This window comes from Miscanthus floridulus, chromosome 19 (assembly GCF_019320115.1).
Source record: "Miscanthus floridulus cultivar M001 chromosome 19, ASM1932011v1, whole genome shotgun sequence".
Lineage (NCBI taxonomy): Eukaryota > Viridiplantae > Streptophyta > Magnoliopsida > Poales > Poaceae > Miscanthus > Miscanthus floridulus.
Window position 1 is genome coordinate 1,814,753 of NC_089598.1, and position 18,594 is coordinate 1,833,346.

Genomic DNA, 18,594 nt, shown 5'->3' on the forward strand with positions numbered 1-18,594 from the left:
AATTATACAAATAGTTAAATTTTATTCTAATTCAGTAGTTCCCGAGGCCAAGCGTGGGTGTTCTTCTGGTTATAACTAATTTACATGGGTCGCGCGGCAAAATTTTCTTGTTAAAATTAGATGGCTGAAAACTTTTTCCTAAAAAAAAGATGGCTGAAAACTTATATTTTAGGGAAAATTGGATCCGTACCATCAAAAGAACACATCTTTATATATATACCATCAAAAGAATCAGTTTTAGATATTTACCATCAAAACATGATTCACGTTAGAAGCTGACCAGTTCTGTTAACTCTAAGTTATCTCTGACCATTTTGCCCTTGCATATTAGGCCCCATTCTAGCGCTGTGTAACTGTACTCTAGGAGAGCATGTGTAAATAAAAATTTAGTAGGATACAAACACAACACCTCAGCAACGTATAAACACAACAATTCTAGATCCTCATCCACTAATTTTATTCCCTTTGCAAAGCGCTATGTCATCTCCCCACTGTACTAGCAAACTAGATGCTAATAGCTACAAATTTTAGAGTTTTGAAAGGAGAGAAAAAGATTGTTACCCTTCTATAACCTCAGAAGGATACATACGGCTCAATTTACAGGTCGATTTTTCAGCACTAGGAGAGGGGGAAAACTTAGGGTTAAGAACAACAACAAAAAAGAGAGTAGGAAGAAGAAGAGCTAGGGTGTGAGGAGGCAGTGGGCACTAGGGTGCGCTGCCGGGGAGTGCACTGCCGGGGCAGCAAGGCGGCGGCGGCAAGGAGATGTGCCGCTCCTTCTCTGCGCACGAGACTTCTTTTTTCTCCGCGTGAGACGCCCTTTCTCTGTGCGCTACTTTTTTTTCTCCGTGTGAGACTTAGAAGCAGCAGCGTTCATTTAGTCTCATGGGCAAAATTGGAACATGGTAAAATATGGACCGGCCAAAAAATCTGAAACCAACACTAACAGAAGTAGAGAAAATGGTAAATAGCTGTAACGTTGTTACCTTTTGATGATAAATATCTAAAATTAATTCTTTTGATGGTATATATCTAAAGATGTGTTCTTTCGATGGTAAGGATCCAATATTCCCTACTCCCTCTGTCCAGTAAATTTTGCAATCGTAGGACTGGAGGGAGGTAGCAATGCACATGACAAATGATCAAAATACCCTTGTATTTGCTCTGACGTATTGACCCAAAGTTCAGTTTTTTATTTTCTTTAGCGTTCTAGAGACATCCGTGGACTGTGAGGGAGAGCAGATCACCAACAGCACAGGTCTAATGTGGGTCCCCTTGATGTGATAGCCTAGCATGATAGACCCTATGAATTCTACGATTGTAAAATTTGTTGGATAAATTTGAACTCTTAAATTGCAAAATTTACTGGACGGAGAGAGTACATTTTATCAAAAAGATCCTGGCCACAAGGCCACGAGACTTGCTGTCCACACGTTCCCCTTCATATAGAGCAGTGTGAGCCTTGACCCTTCCTAGACGTCAAGAACTCAAGACTCAAGTCAAGAGTCAAGACACACCACACAATAAAGCTGTCAACGTCAGCATCCCTAGCTCCACACACCTCTGCTCTGCCATGGCCAACCTCGCGCCGACCTGGGTCACCAAAGCCGGCCTGGGCGTGCTCACCCTCAACTCCGGCCTGGCCATCTACCGCGCCAGGGACGACCCCGCCTCCATCCTCTTCGTCTCAGGTGCGTACACCACCCTGCTCCTCCTCTTCTGCTGCCTCCGGGACTACGAGCGGGCGGCCCCCGGTTCGCCGGCCAGGGAGCGGGCGAGGCGCTTGGTGTGGCCGCTCACCACGCTGCTCACCGTGGCCTTCGCGTGGAAGGTCGCGGCGGTCATGCCTTCGGCCGTCGCGGCCGCCGTCTTCTGGGCGCTCGCCGTCGCCACCACCGCCGGTGGCTTCTTTGCTCTGTTCGTTCCCGGATGATGAAGCCGCCAGGATGGATCGGTCGTCAGATCAGTCAGATGCATGCTTCAGGCCGGCTCCGGCCGCCTCCGGGTGTGTGCGCGCGTTACTGCTGTCTGTAGTGAAGACAGCCGGAGATGATGTGTAATTACGTCGTGTACGGACTACGAAGGAGACTGCAGGACCCCTGTTCATCCTGCTCGGAAGTGATTGCTGCAGCAGTTACTGTTCAGAACCTGAAGGAAACTAGCAGCGGCTGGTGGAGTAGCACAGTCGAGCAAGAGCAAGAGCTTGTATTTTTGTAAATGTTTGCAACATCAGCCATGGTTTAAATTTGTATGCATTATTACGAAGGATGAGCGAAGCTGCTTGTAAGAAAAAGATGAGGTCACCGGTGAGGTGGTCACTCTCCCCACTTGTCAGAAGTATCGTGGCCACTACTGAGCATCAATAATCCATCAGTGCTCCGCGGAATCAAACGAGAGAGTTGGAAGTTGGGAACCGGACAACTCTTATCTCTCGGCGGCCACAGAACAATCCATTAGAATTTCGGTGCTCGTTCGTCTAAAAAATGTAAATTTTGTAGTCCTCATTCGCCCATTTTTTCAGTAGCCAGCGCCAATCGTCCTGAGCCCTTTGTGCCGTCCAATGGCCGCCTGCTGCAGCGGTGTTGGCGAACTGCTCCACCATCACACCGCATCATCCTGCTACTATCATAGCACCGTCGCCATATGAGCAGAGGGAGCTAGTTCAAATTTGTACTACGGAGTATGGACTATCGAAGGATCACCGAAGCACCTTGTGTGTAAGAAAAAGATGAGGACTGAAGCACTGACCAGCGATGAATAGAAGTCACCGATGAGGTGGTCGTGCGCTGTGATTTTTTTTTATTTCTAACACTTTTTTTAAACTATTTTCAAATTTGACACTGATTTTTTTTTCAAATCTAACACTTTTTGCCGCGTCTATTGTCACGGCGCAGCCAAACAACGCTGACGCGCCATGCATGGCGGCGCGGCAGCAGCGATGACGTGGCACTTCCCCGGGCCCACGACGCGGCGAAACCGCGTCTAAGCGATGCGTCCTGGCTCCCTCCCTCCCTCTGTCTGTCACTGCGTCGAGGCCGGACGCCCGCGTCCCGCGCCCTCACCCTTCGCTAGCGTCGTCCCATGCTCCCAGGCGGCCTCCCAGAGGTCGCACCGTGGCCGTTCCCCCCCCCCCCTTGGGCGGCCGCAGCCCGCCCTCACTGGCTGCCTACCTCCCTCCGTCCCCCAAGCTTCTCCTCAGCCTCCATCAAGGTATTCATGCTCTTATTTGTTGTTTGAACTGTGGATTCAAATATTACGATTGGTAGCTAGGGTTTAGAGGAATAGTAGGATTGGTAATGGAGGATTCCTACTTAGGGTTTGGAGGAAAATAATAGTTAATTTTCTCTATGTGAAGGCTAATTAGTTAGTTACAACTATTAGTTAGAACTATCGGTGCGTAAGTGTAGGTTATATTTTCTTTGTTTTAATGCAACCGTTTCACCTTTACATTGCTTCAGTACATTTTTTTGTTTTACATTAATTTGTGATATTTTGAATGATGTTAAATTGCAACCGTTTTCTTAGATGGAAGACATGTATCGGAAGCAGTTGTGGCGAAAATGGGGTCGTCTTAGAGAATTATACCCCGATGCGTCTAGCAAAGATGCCCCCATCCCTCCTAACCTCCCTGTCCCTAACTGTGACTATGGTCGTCCAGCCGACGTGTTTCAATCGAGACATCGAGACACAGTTGCTTGTTGCTTCTACACATGCAGTCGTTTTAATGTAAGTGATTCTTTTCGTACCTTTTTTTTCTTTATTTGAGTTACTAGGTTACTAATATTTTATTGAAATCTTGTTGTGTAGGCCCATGAGAGGTGTTTTTTCTTTCAGTGGATCGACGGTCCGAACAAGTTTGACCAAGGTACCTCATTTTCGACGATTGGTGGAGAGAGAGACATCTACGTGAGCATTTCGAGTGGTGGGTTCCACCTCCCCCTAACCCCCGCCAATGACGGCTAAGGAGAAGCACTTAGCCGCAGTTAGACGACTCGAGGAACCTCCTCTATGCGATTGCGAAGATCGAGCTGTGATAAACCCTGAGAATACGTTGGAGTTTGTGTGTCCAAACAAGCATGAAGTAAGTGGACCCTGTATCTGTTGAAATGTTGAGCTATAGGTGTTCATGTACTAATGTCACCTCTTTTAGGTGTTTGCATTTGTGAAGTGTCGTTTCAAGGAGTAGCTCTATGGTCATAAGAATCAATGGCCGGAGCCGCCAAAGGAAAAGGAAAAGGAAAAGAAGAAAGAAAGGGTAATTTTTAAAGCATGGCCTAGTCCCTTCGGAGCTTGGAATAGGCCATTATTGCGGCCATATGGTTGACTATAATGAGGTTGGTTATTGTTGTGGAAAACCTGAAATTGTAATTTTTTTTCTTTTGCTAAGACTTATGATCTAATTTTTCGTTTGAACATAGCACTAGGGAATCCAAGTGAGAATCTTATGATGGTCAAGCTAAGTTCTTGGATGAGTTGAAGGGGATTCAAGTAATTGCACAGAAGAGGGGATATGGACCTGACTACGTCGACTTGTTCGTTAAACAGCGGAAGAAGGATATGCGTGAGTTTGCTAGACAGAGCGGTATTCGTAACCCGATCGCTGTTAGGCTTGACAAATGGGGGTTGGAGAGACGGAGGGCGTTAGAGGAGGAGAGGGTAAGGAAGGCTGCAATGGAGGAGGAAAGAGTATAGATGCAGGTCTTGAATGACCATGTTGCTGCATTGTGTGCAAGTGAGTCATTGTAAGCCTTGTTATTTTCGTTGCCTGCTTTTAAATGTAATATAATCGCGTTGCTAACTTATAGCATTTTATACATGAAGGAATTGGATGCAGTGGGGAGCATGCTACAGAGGTGGCCCATGCAAGGTCTGTGGAAAAGAAGTTACATGAGCACAGAACGCGAGTTGGTCATAGCGTTCTATCTCCGATTGTGTTGGACAATAAGGGGGACGAGGATGAGGACGACACTGCCAGGTTGAGCGATCTCATCGCTCTAGCGGAGGTGGGCTTACAGGTGGAGAAGGATGAGGATGACACTGACAGACTAAGCGAGCTCATTGCTTTAGCAGAGGCGGGCTTGCAGGCAGAGATGGATGAGGACGCGTTCTTCTCTCAAGCCGTAGAGACCGTAGATGAAGCGAAGGCTGCTTACTACAGGCGATAGGCAAATCAGGGCAATGAAGGTGAGCCTAGCCACATGAACGAGGTGGAGGAGAACGCGTTCTTGTCTCAGGCCACAGATAAAGTAGGGGCCGCTTATTACAGGCAATAGGCAGATCAGGGAAATGCAGGTGAGCATAGCCATAGCAATGAGGTTGTGGTAGAGGATTGGTACTCGGATGATGAGTTGCTTACTCAGTATGTTTCTGATTGAGTATTTGTGATTGCGCCGTGTGGTAGTTCCATGCTTTAGATTTGTTAGTTCCATGCTTTATTAATGAACAATGTTGTTATGTACTAGAACTTTCATTGTGTTGTCTTGTGTTACATTTGAACTATTGATGTATTTGAACTTTCAATGCGTAGCCTAAGTGCTTTCGAAGTGGTCAAGAAGAAGAGTCTTTCATTTAAACTATTGATGTATTGTACCCATGTATCGAACATTGTTTCTTTGTACTCGGAATACCCATGTTCGATCATAAGGAAGTATCTTCATCCCGTTCGTTTGTCACCCTCCAATCCATCTAACTATAACCCAAGTTTTTTTTAATAATAACGTATATGAGTACCTTAGATGTGGGTTGGAGAGGTTATTTAATTTTTATTTCCATAACGGCACAAAACTTATCTAATCCAATATTGCTGGCAAGACGTGTGAGAAACTCACTTGGATCGTCACCATATAAGCCATTTCCTGCGCTTAGTCTACCTAGCTTTTGTCGCGCCACCACCAGAGGCGCGGCAAGCTTGACGCGCTAGGGGCAATGGCGTGGCAGCCTGACGAGCTAGGGGCAATGGCGTGGTGGCCCGACGCGCTAGGGGCAATGGCGTGGCAAGCCCTAGACGCTGTTTCGAGCAGAACAAAGCCGAGAAGTAGCCTCCATGGCGCGTCAATACCACCACTGATGCAGGCTGGACGCACAAGATATATGAAAGTGCAATCAAGCCCTAATTGTGGGGTTTGGTGATAATGACCACGCAATTAGAGAACTAATGAGATTTATCGAGATGACAAGCAGGGAATTCATGTTCGAGGATGCTATACGAAACGGAGGAGTCCCCAATTACAAATGTAGATGGCTTCAAACTCAAAGGAGGTTTAAATTCTTTTATATTTTGAATTTGAGTATAGAAAAACCATACTATAAAGGGGGGACATAATGCTTAAGCTAATATGTGCTATCAAGTGCTCAAACATACACATGTATCCTCAGATTCACAGCCAAGACAGTCTACACTTCACTCTTACACTTTTTGTCTTGCGTGGTGTGGCACTACCACCCTTGAAGAGAGGCACTATCGCAGTGTGGCACTGCCACACTTGAACCGCAGCACTGCCGTGACTTAAGTGACCGTTGAGAGCTGGGGGGTATTTATACCCTTCCCCTTCCTTCCCAACGGTACTCTGCCTCTTCTTCCTTACTTCAGCACACCCAAAACAGAGCAGGAGCTCTCTCTCTCCCCCTCCATTGTTGACCTCAAGCCCCCAAGCAAATCCATTGATTTTCCCATCAATCCTTGAGGGAAAAGGGCCCAAAACTCGATTAGAGAGCAGCTCCATTGATTCTCCAACTCTAAAGAGCACTTGGTTTAGGTTTTGGCCTGACGGTTATATTTGTTACTCTTGGAGCTTAGCTCCTATCCAGCTAGAGCATCGCCCGTGGAGCTTGCCAACTTGTGTGGTAGCCCCGGGAGGTTTGTAACCATCTCTTGAAGCTAGTAAACTCACCCCTCATCTTAAGAGTTAAGTCTCTTGACTTGAGAATGAGGAAGGGTTGGAAAGCACTAAGCCTTAGTGGCTAACCTCAACAACGTGGAGGTAGGCAAGCCTTGGTGACGAGCCAAACCATGGGATAAATCATTGTGTCACTTGTGCTTGATTTACATTACTTGCATGACATATTGTGGTTGAGGTGATTTCTAGGGTTTCTAGTCAATCTACTTGTATGTGGTGTTCCTACTACTTTTAGCTCTTGATCTGTGATTGTCATACCTGCAGTAAGCTAGGAAATTTCTCCGATCTAAGTTTTCATTCACGGATTTTAAACCGTGACTCAAAGTTGTCTGCAGGTGCGGCAGTGCCGCCCTCCAGAGCGGGAGTGCCGCAGGGTGAACTTGATAAAAGTTTGAGTGTTTGTTTTGATAGGCCTATTCATTCCTCCTCTAGGCCAACCAGAAATCCTACAAGTGGTATCAGAGCCAGTTACCTCATATACTCTTCACCGCGTGAAGTATGGAGCCTGGAGGAGGAACTAGTGGCGTGAAGCGGGTGGATGTCAACACAGACAGCAGCGAGCTGAGCGCGTCAACAGCAAGCAACACCACGCTACCACATCTTGAGGCTAGCAATGCCGAAGGAGCTCTCCATGAGAATGAGAGAAGAAAAAGGAAAAAAGAAAGAAAGCTAAAAAGAGAAGCAAGAGAGAAGAAGAAAGAAGAGCAGCGGTTAGAGGAGAAGAAGCAAAGGAAAGAAGAAAGAAGGCTTAAGAGAGAAGCAAGAAGAAAAAGAAGAGAAGCTAGGAAGAAGAAGGAAGAAGAAGAGAAGGCAACAAGTGCATCATCAAGCATATCAAGTAGTTCCGAAGATGGAGATGATGATGAGTCATACCAAGTGTCGGAGGGAAACAAGAAGGAGAGGAAAGGAAAGGGCAAGGCCAATAACAACAAATATGCCGCCGTATCCTTTAACTACTCTTCTATTCCTATGACTAACCATGATCGGAGGTCTTTCATCAATGTGCCCGTGGGCAAGTTACCTCATTTTAATGGGACTAACTTTGCCAAGTGGAAGCACTTGATGAGAGCTTATCTTATAGGTCTTCACCCCCAGCATTTGAGAGATTGTTTGCAATGGATTTGAGCCACCGATTGATCCCAAGAACCCAACACTAGAAGAGATGAGAATCATTCACCTCAATGGTCAAGCCACAAGTGTGTTGCTTAGTGCCTTGGATGGTGATGAGTACAAAAGAGTGATTGGAGTTTGAAGGGACCGTGACGCCTAAGAGGGGGGTGAATTAGGCAACTTAAAAATTCTAACTCTAAACTATGGCCTCTTTTTCTAACCTTAGCAAAACCTATGCAAAAGATAAACTATCTAAATGTGCAGCTACGGTTTTACTAGTGTGTTGCTATCTCTACCGCAAACGTAGTAAAGTAATCAATGTAAATACGGAAGCTAAAGAGCAAGGTAGAGATATGCAAACTCCCGTCGATGACTCCGGTATTTTTACCGAAGTATCGAGAAGCGCGCAAGCTTCCCCCTAGTCCTCATTGGAGCCCCTCGCAAGGAATCCCTCACAAGGGCCAAGCTCCCAGTCGGGTACCTCCATGGATAGCCTTGGGCCTTCCCCATGTGCAAGTGGGTCTCTGATGTGCCTCTCGGCAAGCCTCTCTCGGATGCTCCCCGCCGTCTTCACTATCAAGCTTCCGGCCGAAACGCCGCGGGCCTTGTTCCCTCCGGTACATGGTGGCGGCCACATCACAAACGCGGTTGGTGTGGTCTCGCAAGACTTCAAGCCCCTTTGATGTACAACACTTGTGCTCGCAAGCACGGGGTGGCAAGAGGTATGCAAACCTCACTAAACACTAGGCATAAACCTAGAGCAAGCGCATAAGCGGTGGTCTAATCAACCTAAGCACTTCGCAAAGCACTTATGCTAATCACCTAATAAAACACTAAGCACTATGCTTGTGGAGATCACCAAAATGGTGTATCAACACCCTTGGTATGTTTCCTCAGCTCCACACGCACCAAATGGCCGGTTGGGGGTCCATTTATAATACCCACTGAGAAAGTAGCCGTTGGGGACGAAATCCCGCTTTTCTGCTAGTGACCAGACTCTGACCAGCGTCTTGTCAGTACTGACCGGACGCGTCCGGTCATGAAAACGGCTCTCTGGAACCTTACTGATGTTGACGGGACTCTGGCACTCAGCGTCATGTGCAGCGTCCTGTGCAGCGTCCTGTGCATCGGAGCGTCCGGTGCAGCGTCCTGTGCAGCGTCCGATCGCTGCTGTTGACTCTGCTGTTGCTTGATCGGAGCGTCCTGTGCAGCATTCGGTGCAGCGTCCTGTGCATCGGAGCGTCCTGTGCAGCATCATGTGCAGCATCCTGTGTAGCGTCCTGTGCATCGGAGCGTCCGGTGCAGCGTCCTGTGTAGCGTCCGGTCGCTGCTGTTGACTCGGCTGTTGCTTGATTGGAGCGTCCTGTGCAGCGTCCTGTGCAGCGTCCGGTGCATCGGAGCGTCCTGTGCAGCGTCCTGTGCAGCGTCTGGTGCAGCGTCCTATGCATCGGAGCGTCCTGTGCAGCGTCCTGTGTAGCGTCCTATGCCCTCTGTGAGCTCGTTTCTTCGCGATCTTGCGTCCGACTTGGTTCCTATCTTCGTGCTTGGACTTTGCTTGATATCTTGTGTCTTTTCTTGTGCTCCTAAGGTCTTGCTTATGGTGTTGATCATCGGATCATCACGTTGCCTTTGTCCAAGTCACGTCTTGCACCCTATTGAACTACAAAACATAACACTTGCAAATTCATTAGTCCAATTTGATTATGTTAGTCATCAAACACCAAAATCCAAAGTAAATGAGCCTAGGGTCCATTTTCCTTACAATCTCCCCCTTTTTGGTGATTGATGACAACACGACCAAAGCAAGCAAATAATAAAATTTTTGAAATTGAAAAACTATCTACTTGCTAGGATGCAATGCAAGGGACAAGATTATGTGATGCTAAAAGATACTATATATAAGATACTATATGCAACCTTATCTTGCCTTTGCAAATGTCCCCATGTGATATTATGGATTAAAGCTTAGCTTTCTAAAAAAAATTCTCTCATTACTTAGACTAACCCATAATTCACTTTCCTCCCTTTCTCGGACCATTACTACTTGTAACTAAATGCTTGCCTTTGGTCCTTCAAATTCTCCCCCTTTGGCATCAAACACCCAAAAGGAATACATTAGTAGCATAAGGAAGGGTCAAACTTTGTGAACCAAATGAAGGATTTGATTAGCCTGGAATAGGTCACAAAACTTGACTATCACATTATATAGACTAAGCTCCCCCTAAATTTATGCATACATATGATAAAAAGCAAAGTATATGCATAATTAGCAATTCATTGCACAAGAGAGGTTAATCTATATAATGTATGGAGAAAGCAAATAAATATCAAAGTGAGATCAACATGGTGATATCGGTTTAGAAATACCATATATGAAAATCAATTTGATTTCTATCAATTGAAGTATAATGCTTTCCTCCGGGGACTCCATTTTCCTTGCAATGAGACTACTACACAAGATAAGCTTGAAAGGGTGTTAGTCTCAAAGCATCCAACTTATAGATTAAGCTCCCCCTAAATTTGTGCACACAAGTGTTGAATACTTGTAAAATTTGTGCACATTTTTGGAGAGATTATCTACAATTTGGACTTTGGCACATATTAGATAAATAATTGTAAAACAAGCTATGTACCGTGCTCCTAAACAATTTTAAACCATGTAGGTTTGCTCCAAGGGTTGATAATGAAACCGAGCAAGCCTACCATATGATATACCTATTGAATGCATGACAAAAGATTTAAGCATGTAAATGCAAACATAGGCATAAAAGATAACTAGATGCTTTAAGAGTATATCAATTGAAAAACAAAACCAATTGAAATGAATACTATTTGAAAGTAATGACATCTAGTTACCTAACATGGGAAGGGGAATTTGGGTCCATAGTATTCACTAACCAACTTGGCAATGACTTTGTCCATCATGATGCACCCTTGAAATACACCCAAACTTTGCCAAGTCTCCAAATTCCCCGAAGTCTGATGGACTTCTCACTTCCCTTTCGAGATCCAAACCTTCTTGGTGCTCTTCATGTTGGAAAATAATTTCCTTTGGCACCCAAAAGCGTTTGACCCCATTGTTGGCTTGCTTGTTCACCTTGATGGCCACCACCTTATCATTTTTCTTCTTCTTCAAGAGATAAGGTGTGGAGGCCTTCTTGTCCACCTTGTTGGTGTAGGTGTTGGAGAGCTTGCTTGTTTGCTTTTTCTCCTTCTTCTTTGCTCCTCCCCCATTCTTCACCTTGCACTCATAGGACTTGTGACCTTCCTTGTGGCACACGTAACAAACCACGATTTGTCCTTCATCAAGCTTCTTCACTCCCTTGACGGTGTTATCTTGATGAAGTTGGGTTTGCTTCGCCTTGCCTTTCACTTGAGTCAAGTCCTTGGTGAGGCGAGCTACTTCTTGCTTGAGTTGCTCATTCTCCTTTGCAACCTCTTGTGTGCATGTATCTACAATAACTTTCTCAACACAAACTTGGTTGCACAAAGGTGAGTCTAAACATAAATCATTACAAGAAGTAGAGGCATCCTTTTTAGACATGTTAAAGATAAAACTTTTCTTTTTAGATGCCCTGGTGGGGTTTGTGCTAACGGCTTCAAGATTAGCAGCTTTATTAGTTAGCTCATCACAATGTTTGCACATGATTTCCATTTTAGCAAGCAAACTATTATATACTTCTTGTGAGCTAGCTAACTTTTCTTTTAATTTTTCATTTTTCTTTAAAAGTTGCTCATCATTGATTGTGCATGCATTTGTTGTTGCACTAGTCTCAAGTCTCTCAATTTTAGTAGATAGTTCAACATTGAGATTAGCAAAGTTCTCATATTATTCAAGCAATGTTTTGTATGCTTTTTGTGAACTATCTAGCCTTTCTTTTAAACTTTTGAGCTTCTTTTATTGACTAGTGCAAGCTTTAGCATAATTAAGATTTTCTTGCACAAGTTTGTGATAAAAAGGCATATCATCATCACTATCACTGTCACTAGAGGAAGAGCTTTCGTTACCTCGTGCCATAAGGCACACACGAGAAGAGCTTGATGATGAGTGCTTGCGGCCTCGCCTCTTGTGATGGGGTTCTTCTTCACTTGAAGAATCATCCTATGATCTTATTGATGTGAGGGCTTGGTTCTTGCATGCCTTCTTCTTTGTCTTGGGTGTGGGCTTGTTTGGACAAACTTCCACAAAGTGCCCCAACTCGCCGCATCCATAGCATCCTTTCTTTCTTTGCTCTTTTCTTTGATTTGTGAAAATGAAATCTTTAATTTGGATGGGCACACCCTTGACATTGAGTCTTTGGATCATCTTCTCCACCTTGTTGATCACTTTGATTGATTCTTTATCAAGATCGGAGGTGGAGGAGGAAGATTGATCATCAGTTGAATCTTCTTCATCATCATCATCGTCCTCATCTTCTTCTTCATCTTCACTTGAGGACCTTGAGCTTGAGCTTGTCTCAACTTGCTTGCCCTTCATCTTCTTTTTCTCGCTACAAGCGAGAGCTTTGCCTTTGCTTGATGAAGAAGCTTCTTCTTGCCCCATCTTACGTGACATTTCAAATGCCACTAACTTGCTAATGGCTATGCCCGGGGTCATATTGCTCAAGTCCTCCATGTTGTGAAGGATGGTGATGATGCTTGCATATTTCTTTTGTGGTAGCATGGAGATGATCTTCCTCACGATGTCCGCATCATCTAGCTTTAATAATCCTATAGAATGGAGCTCATCGATAATTAGATTCAAACGAGAATACATATCACGAACAAGCTCATCATCATTTATAGTAAAGGAATCATAGTTTTGCTTTGCTAGATAATGTTTTTGCTCACGGACATTGCTTGTGCCGTCATGGAGCTCTTGGAGTTTTAACCAAATTTCATGTGCCGTATTTAAAGTGAATACTTGGTTAAAAACATTCATACTAAGTGATTCAAACAAGCAATTTTTAGCTCTAGCATTGAAGTGCATTTCTTTTTCATCACTCTTTGTGGGTTTTTCGGGATTCTTGATGGGTTTCATCCCGTCACGAGTGACTCTCCATACACCCAAATCAACCGCCTCAAGGTGGAAAGCCATTCTTACTTTATAGTATGGGAAGTTAGTGCCATCAAAGTGCGGAGGCCTAGCGGTATCCATCCCAACCACTCTAAATAGCGTCGGCTCAACGACGGTTAAGCCAAAAGTCCAAAATGAGCCAACCGGCTCTGATACTAATTGAAGGGACCGTGATGCCTAAGAGGGGGGGTGAATTAGGAAACTTAAAAATTCTAACTCTAAACTATGGCCTCTTTTTCTAACCTTAGCAAAACCTATGCAAAAGATAAACTATCTAAATGTGCAACTACGGTTTTGCTAGTGTGTTGCTATCTCTACCGCAAACGTAGTAAAATAATCAATGTAAATGCAGAAGCTAAAGAGCAAGGTAGAGATATGCAAACTCCCGTCGACGACGTCGGTATTTTTACCGAGGTATCGAGAAGCGCGCAAGCTTCCCCCTAGTCCTCGTTGGAGCTTCTCGCAAGGAATCCCTCACAAGGGCCAAGCTCCTGGTCGGGTACCTCTGTGGATAGCCTCGGGCCTTCCCCACGCGCAAGTGGGTCTCCGATGTGCCTCTCGGCAAGCCTCTCCCGGATGCTCCCCGCCGTCTTCACTATTAAGCTTCCAGCCAAAACGTCGCGGGCCTTATTCCCTCCGGTTCACGGTGGCGGCCACACCACAAATGCGGTTGGTGTGATCTCGCAAGGCTTCAAGCCCCTTCGATGTACAACACTTGTGCTCGGAAGCACGGGGTGGCAAGAGGTATGCAAACCTCACTAAACACTAGGCATAAACCTAGAGCAAGCGCATAAGCGGTGGTCTAATCAACCTAAGCACTTCGCAAAGCACTTATGCTAATCACCTAATAAAACACTAAGCACTATACATGTGGAGATCACTAAAATGGTGTATCAACACCCTTGGTATGTTTCCTCAGCTCCACACGCACCAAATGGCCGGTTGGGGGGGTCTATTTATAAGCCCCACTGAGAAAGTAGCCGTTGGGGACGAAATCCTGCTTTTCTGCTACTGACCGGACTCTGACCAGCGTCCTGTCAGTACTGACCGGACGCGTCCGTTCATGAAAACAGCTCTCTGGAACCTTACTGATGTTGACCGGACTCTGGCACTCAGCGTCCTGTGCAGCGTCCTGTGCATCGGAGCGTCCGGTATAGCGTCCTGTGCAGCGTCCGGTCGCTGCTGTTGACTCTGCTGTTGCTTGATCGGAGCGTCCTGTGCAGCGTCCTGTGCAGTGTCCGGTGCAGCGTCCTGTGCATCGGAGCGTCCTGTGCAGCGTCCTGTGCAGCGTCTGGTGTAGCGTCCTGTGCATCGGAGCGTCCTGTGCAGCGTCCTGTGCCGTATGTGAGCTCGTTTCTTCGTGATCTTGCGTCCGGCTTGGTTCCTATCTTCGTGCTTGGACCTTGTTTGATATCTTGTGTCTTTTCTTGTGCTCCTAAGGTCTTGCTTATGGTGTTGATCATCGGATCATCACGTCGCCTTTGTCCAAGTCACGTCTTGCACCCTATTGAACTACAAAACATAACACTTGCAAATTCATTAGTCCAATTTGGTTGTATTGGTCATCAAACACCAAAATCCAAAGTAAATGGGCCTAGGGTCCATTTTCCTTATAGAGTTGATGTTGCCAAGTAAATATGGGACACTTTGCACCTAGCACATGAAGGGGTTGACTAAGTAAGAAAGGCAAGAATTGACTTGTTGATGTCAAAGCTCAACCGATTTGTAATCTTGGATGGAGAGGGGCCACAAGAGATGTTTGATAGGTTGATGGCAATGATTGCAAAGATTAGAGGCTATGGTTGTGATGAGCTAGATGATCACAAAGTTGTCAAGATTATGTTGGAAGCTTATTCACCTAGAAATGAGACCGTAGTCACTCTAATTAGAGACAATTAAAAGTTTGAGTACTTCACACCAAATGATGTACTTGGGAGGATCTTGACCATTGACATGCAAAGAGAAGAAGCAAATTAGAGGAAGAAACTTGGATAATTGCAAGCAAAGCTAGAGGGCATCAAGATCAAAGATGTAGCTCTCAAAGCCAATAAATCAAGCAAGCATGGCTCTACAAGCAAATTCAAGATCAACCAACAAGCTTCAACTAGCAAGCCCAAAGCAAGCAAGCAAGTTCAAGAAAGAGTAGAGACCACATCATCTTCAAGTAAAAGTGAAAATGATGATGATGATCAATATGAGAAAGTTGATGATGTTGCTCTCTTTATGAAGAGGTATCATAAGGGGCTAAAGAAGCAATGCTACAAAGTAGTAAAGAGAAGCTTTTCAAACAAGAACAAGAGGACATGCTACAATTGTGGAAGCACCGATCACTTCATTGCCAAGTGTCCATATGAGATCAAGAACAACAAATACAAGAAGGACAATAAAGAGGAGAAGGCCGACCGTAGAAAGAGCAAGAAGTACATGGGAGAGCCTCACATTGGGCATGAATGGGACTCAACTAAATAGAGCATAAGTGAAGAGGATGAGAAGGTTGCAACTATTGCTATTCACAAGTCATCCCCTACACCAAGGCTCTTAAACGACATGTCCGATGATGACTACTACTCCCCTCATATTTGTCTTATGGCAAAGCGTGAGAAGGTAAAATCCAAATCAAAGGCCAAATCTCCTCCACCTCCTATTGATATCTCTAGCAGTGATATTAGTGATGGATCTAGTGATGATGAATCTATTGATGAAGAAATCAACATGATAGCTAAAAATTTGGATGGAAATACCAAATTATTAATCACTAAGCTAATGGAGGATCTAGAGAGTGTCCAAGCCAAGCTAGAATCTAGAGAAAGACTCTTATCCAACAAGAGGATCTCTACATTGCTAGCAAAGAAGCTCTTGCATTAGAGAGAAGTGAGGTGGAATCCTTGCGCAAGGCTTTGGCCAAAGAACAAGAGGACCATGCTATTACAAAGAAAGCAAATAAAGCTCTTAAGAAAAGAATAAAGAACTTGAGATGCAATATGGCATTCTTTGAGATAGCAACTCACATCTCCCTAAGGCAAAGGAAACCTCTACTCCCTCCACTAGTTAAGATTGTGGAAAATGTTTTAATCTTAATTTGAATGCCTATTCCAGTAACCTTGCAAACATGGAGGCTATGAGAAAGGAAATTGCTAGGCTCAATGAAGTCATTGGAAAAGGGTGGATAGGTAAGACCTAATCCAATGATAAGAAGAATGATGAATTAAAAGGGCCACAATTCAAGCAAGGAAGGCATCCATCAATCATGCATGGGCTTGGACACAAAAGGAGCCAAGACAAATGGAAGAAGGATAGTGAATAGCTATGAGTGTGTGCAGTTTGAAAGGAAGGGCAAAATTGGTACAGATCAGCCTGCACAAACCATGGTAGTGTCGCGTCCCGCAAAAATGGGAAGGCTACCAATTCTGCTCCCGATCAAACTAAGCCCAAGAAGAAGGTGTACCAGGAGAAATATGTTTTCCAGAAGCCTAAGGAATCAGTATGGGCCACAAAAAATAAGTATGCCTATCAACCGAAGACTTATGCACCTCGATAAAGTTTGATATTATGCTTTGTTTTAAGGAACAACAGCAGTGGGAAAGTGGTTGCAAAAATATATTGGAAAGGAAACCAACATATATAAGGATACTTCTATTTTGGTTCCTAAGATTCTTGTGACTAACATGCAAGGCCCCAACTCAAATTGGGGACGTAAATCTAGCAACTAAACTTGTTTTGTACGCATACTCCTCCGATGGATCAAGTTAGGTGCTTGATAGTAGATGTACAAATCATATGACCGGAGAAAGGAGTATGTTCTCATCATATTCCCCGATGACATACTCAAATGAAAATATTGTCTTTGGAGATAGTTCAAAGGAGATGTGATTGGTCTCGGTAAAGTTGCCATAAACCTTAAGCATTCAATTACAAATGTATTACATGTTGATTCGTTGAATTACAATTTGTTGTCCGTTTCTCAATTGTGTGAGATGGGCTACAATTATCTCTTTTCGAATAAGGGTGTGGAAGTCTTTAGAAGGGAGGATTCCTCTATTGTCTTTACGGATCAATTAAAGAACACGCTTTACTTAGTTGATTTTAACAAAAGTAAAGCTAAGCTTGAGACTTATTTAGTGGTAAAATCTAGCATGGGTTGGCTTATAGTCTTGCGATATCACACCAAACGCGTGTGTGGTGTGGCGGCCACCGTGTACCGAAGGGAATAAGGCCCGCGACGGTTCGGCCGGAAGCTTGATAGTGAAGACGACAGGGAGTTGTCTGGGAGAAGCTTGCCGGAAGGCACACCGGAGACCCACTTGCACGTGGGGAAGACCCGGAGCTATCCACGGAATTACCCGACCAGGAGCTTGACCCTTGCGAGGGATTCCTTGCGAGGGGCTCCAACAAAAACTAAAAAAGAAACTTGTATGCAACTCGATACCTCGGACGTGTCACATGGCCCTACACCCTGTGTCTGTTCGACACTCGAGTAAAGCTCGGACGAATGGACCAAGAATTACCGTTTATTTTACTGCCTGTGTTGTTTTACTGGTGTGTGTGGTCGCCCACTCGGACATGGTTGTGGTGCAGGCTAGCGGGCACGAAAATTTGAATTTGAAAAGGGAGCGCCGAAAGTACCACGCAATTTGGAATTTTAAATACACGAGCTACGACTTTTTAAAATAGTGCCCCGCCGGCCGCGGCCTAGCGGGAAACGGCTATAAAACGAAGGCCGAACTGCTCGGTCGTCTCGTCACCGACACCAACGATAGTAGGCTTAAGTTCAAACGCTGCATTGCCGCCCAGGGAAAAGAAAAACTTTCTAGTTTCTACGATCAGGCACCCGGTCCCTGTCTCCCCTGTGACTGTGAGCATCGCATGGATCGGCGCTATTCTAGGCTAACCAAGGTAGGCTTCAGTATCCTAGCGTGCAACTCGGCGCTCGCCGTCTGCAAATCCTGGGGCGACGCAGGCGCCGTCGCGTTCGTGCTCGTCGCGGACGCGGCCCTCGTCCTCCTCTTCGTCTGCCTCCGTGAGTTCGAGCGTCGCCGCGGCAGGGCAGGGAGCGGCAGGGTCAAGGCCGCGGTGTGGGCGCTCACCGGGCTGCTGACGGCGATGTTCGCGTCCAGGGTGGCTCCGCTCATGCCGCCGCCGGTGGACGCCCTGGTCTGGGGCATGGCCGTGGCCACGGCCGCCGGCGGGCTGTGGGCCTTGTTCTTCAACTAGCTAGTACCTAAGTTGCAGTCGTGCATGATTTGTATTTGCCTGTCGTCGCTTTACAGAATCCTATTCCTTCCTTCGTCACCTCGGTTTCTTCTTCTGGAACTGGATTCCACATCATTATGTTCGTAGCTCGACAAATAAAAGTCGAACGTCGTCTTGAATCTTGATAGTCGCTGTAGTTCAATGAGCGTCGGCTTGATGGAGAGAGAGGGCCGCGTCGGAAGGGGTAAGGTGCCGACTGCCGAGGCAACACTGCAGTGCTCTACGGAACTCAGATTTTTTTTTTTTATTCTGAGGCTCGCAAATGATGCGGTGGCGCACCGT

The 18,594-nt window shown here is 45.5% G+C and overlaps 2 protein-coding genes across 2 annotated transcripts; both read left to right on the forward strand.

Moving 5' to 3' along the window:
- The first annotated feature begins 1,464 nt into the window (after positions 1–1,464).
- LOC136529336 (uncharacterized) lies at positions 1,465–2,261 on the forward strand. Its single transcript, XM_066522414.1, has one exon. It carries the CDS (start codon positions 1,574–1,576, stop codon positions 1,931–1,933), a length of 360 nt encoding a protein of 119 aa, XP_066378511.1. The 5' UTR covers positions 1,465–1,573; the 3' UTR covers positions 1,934–2,261.
- A 15,556-nt stretch (positions 2,262–17,817) lies between these two features.
- On the forward strand, positions 17,818–18,351 carry LOC136525241 (uncharacterized). Its single transcript, XM_066518238.1, has one exon. The coding sequence runs from the start codon at positions 17,926–17,928 to the stop codon at positions 18,271–18,273; it is 348 nt and encodes a 115-aa protein (XP_066374335.1). The 5' UTR covers positions 17,818–17,925; the 3' UTR covers positions 18,274–18,351.
- The last annotated feature ends 243 nt before the right edge of the window (positions 18,352–18,594 follow it).

What these genes read in the sequence shown, in the direction of transcription:
- LOC136525241 (XM_066518238.1), top strand. Translation starts at nt 17,926, where the DNA reads ATGGATCGGCGCTATTCTAGGCTAACCAAGGTAGGCTTCAGTATCCTA.
- LOC136529336 (XM_066522414.1), top strand. Translation starts at nt 1,574, where the DNA reads ATGGCCAACCTCGCGCCGACCTGGGTCACCAAAGCCGGCCTGGGCGTG.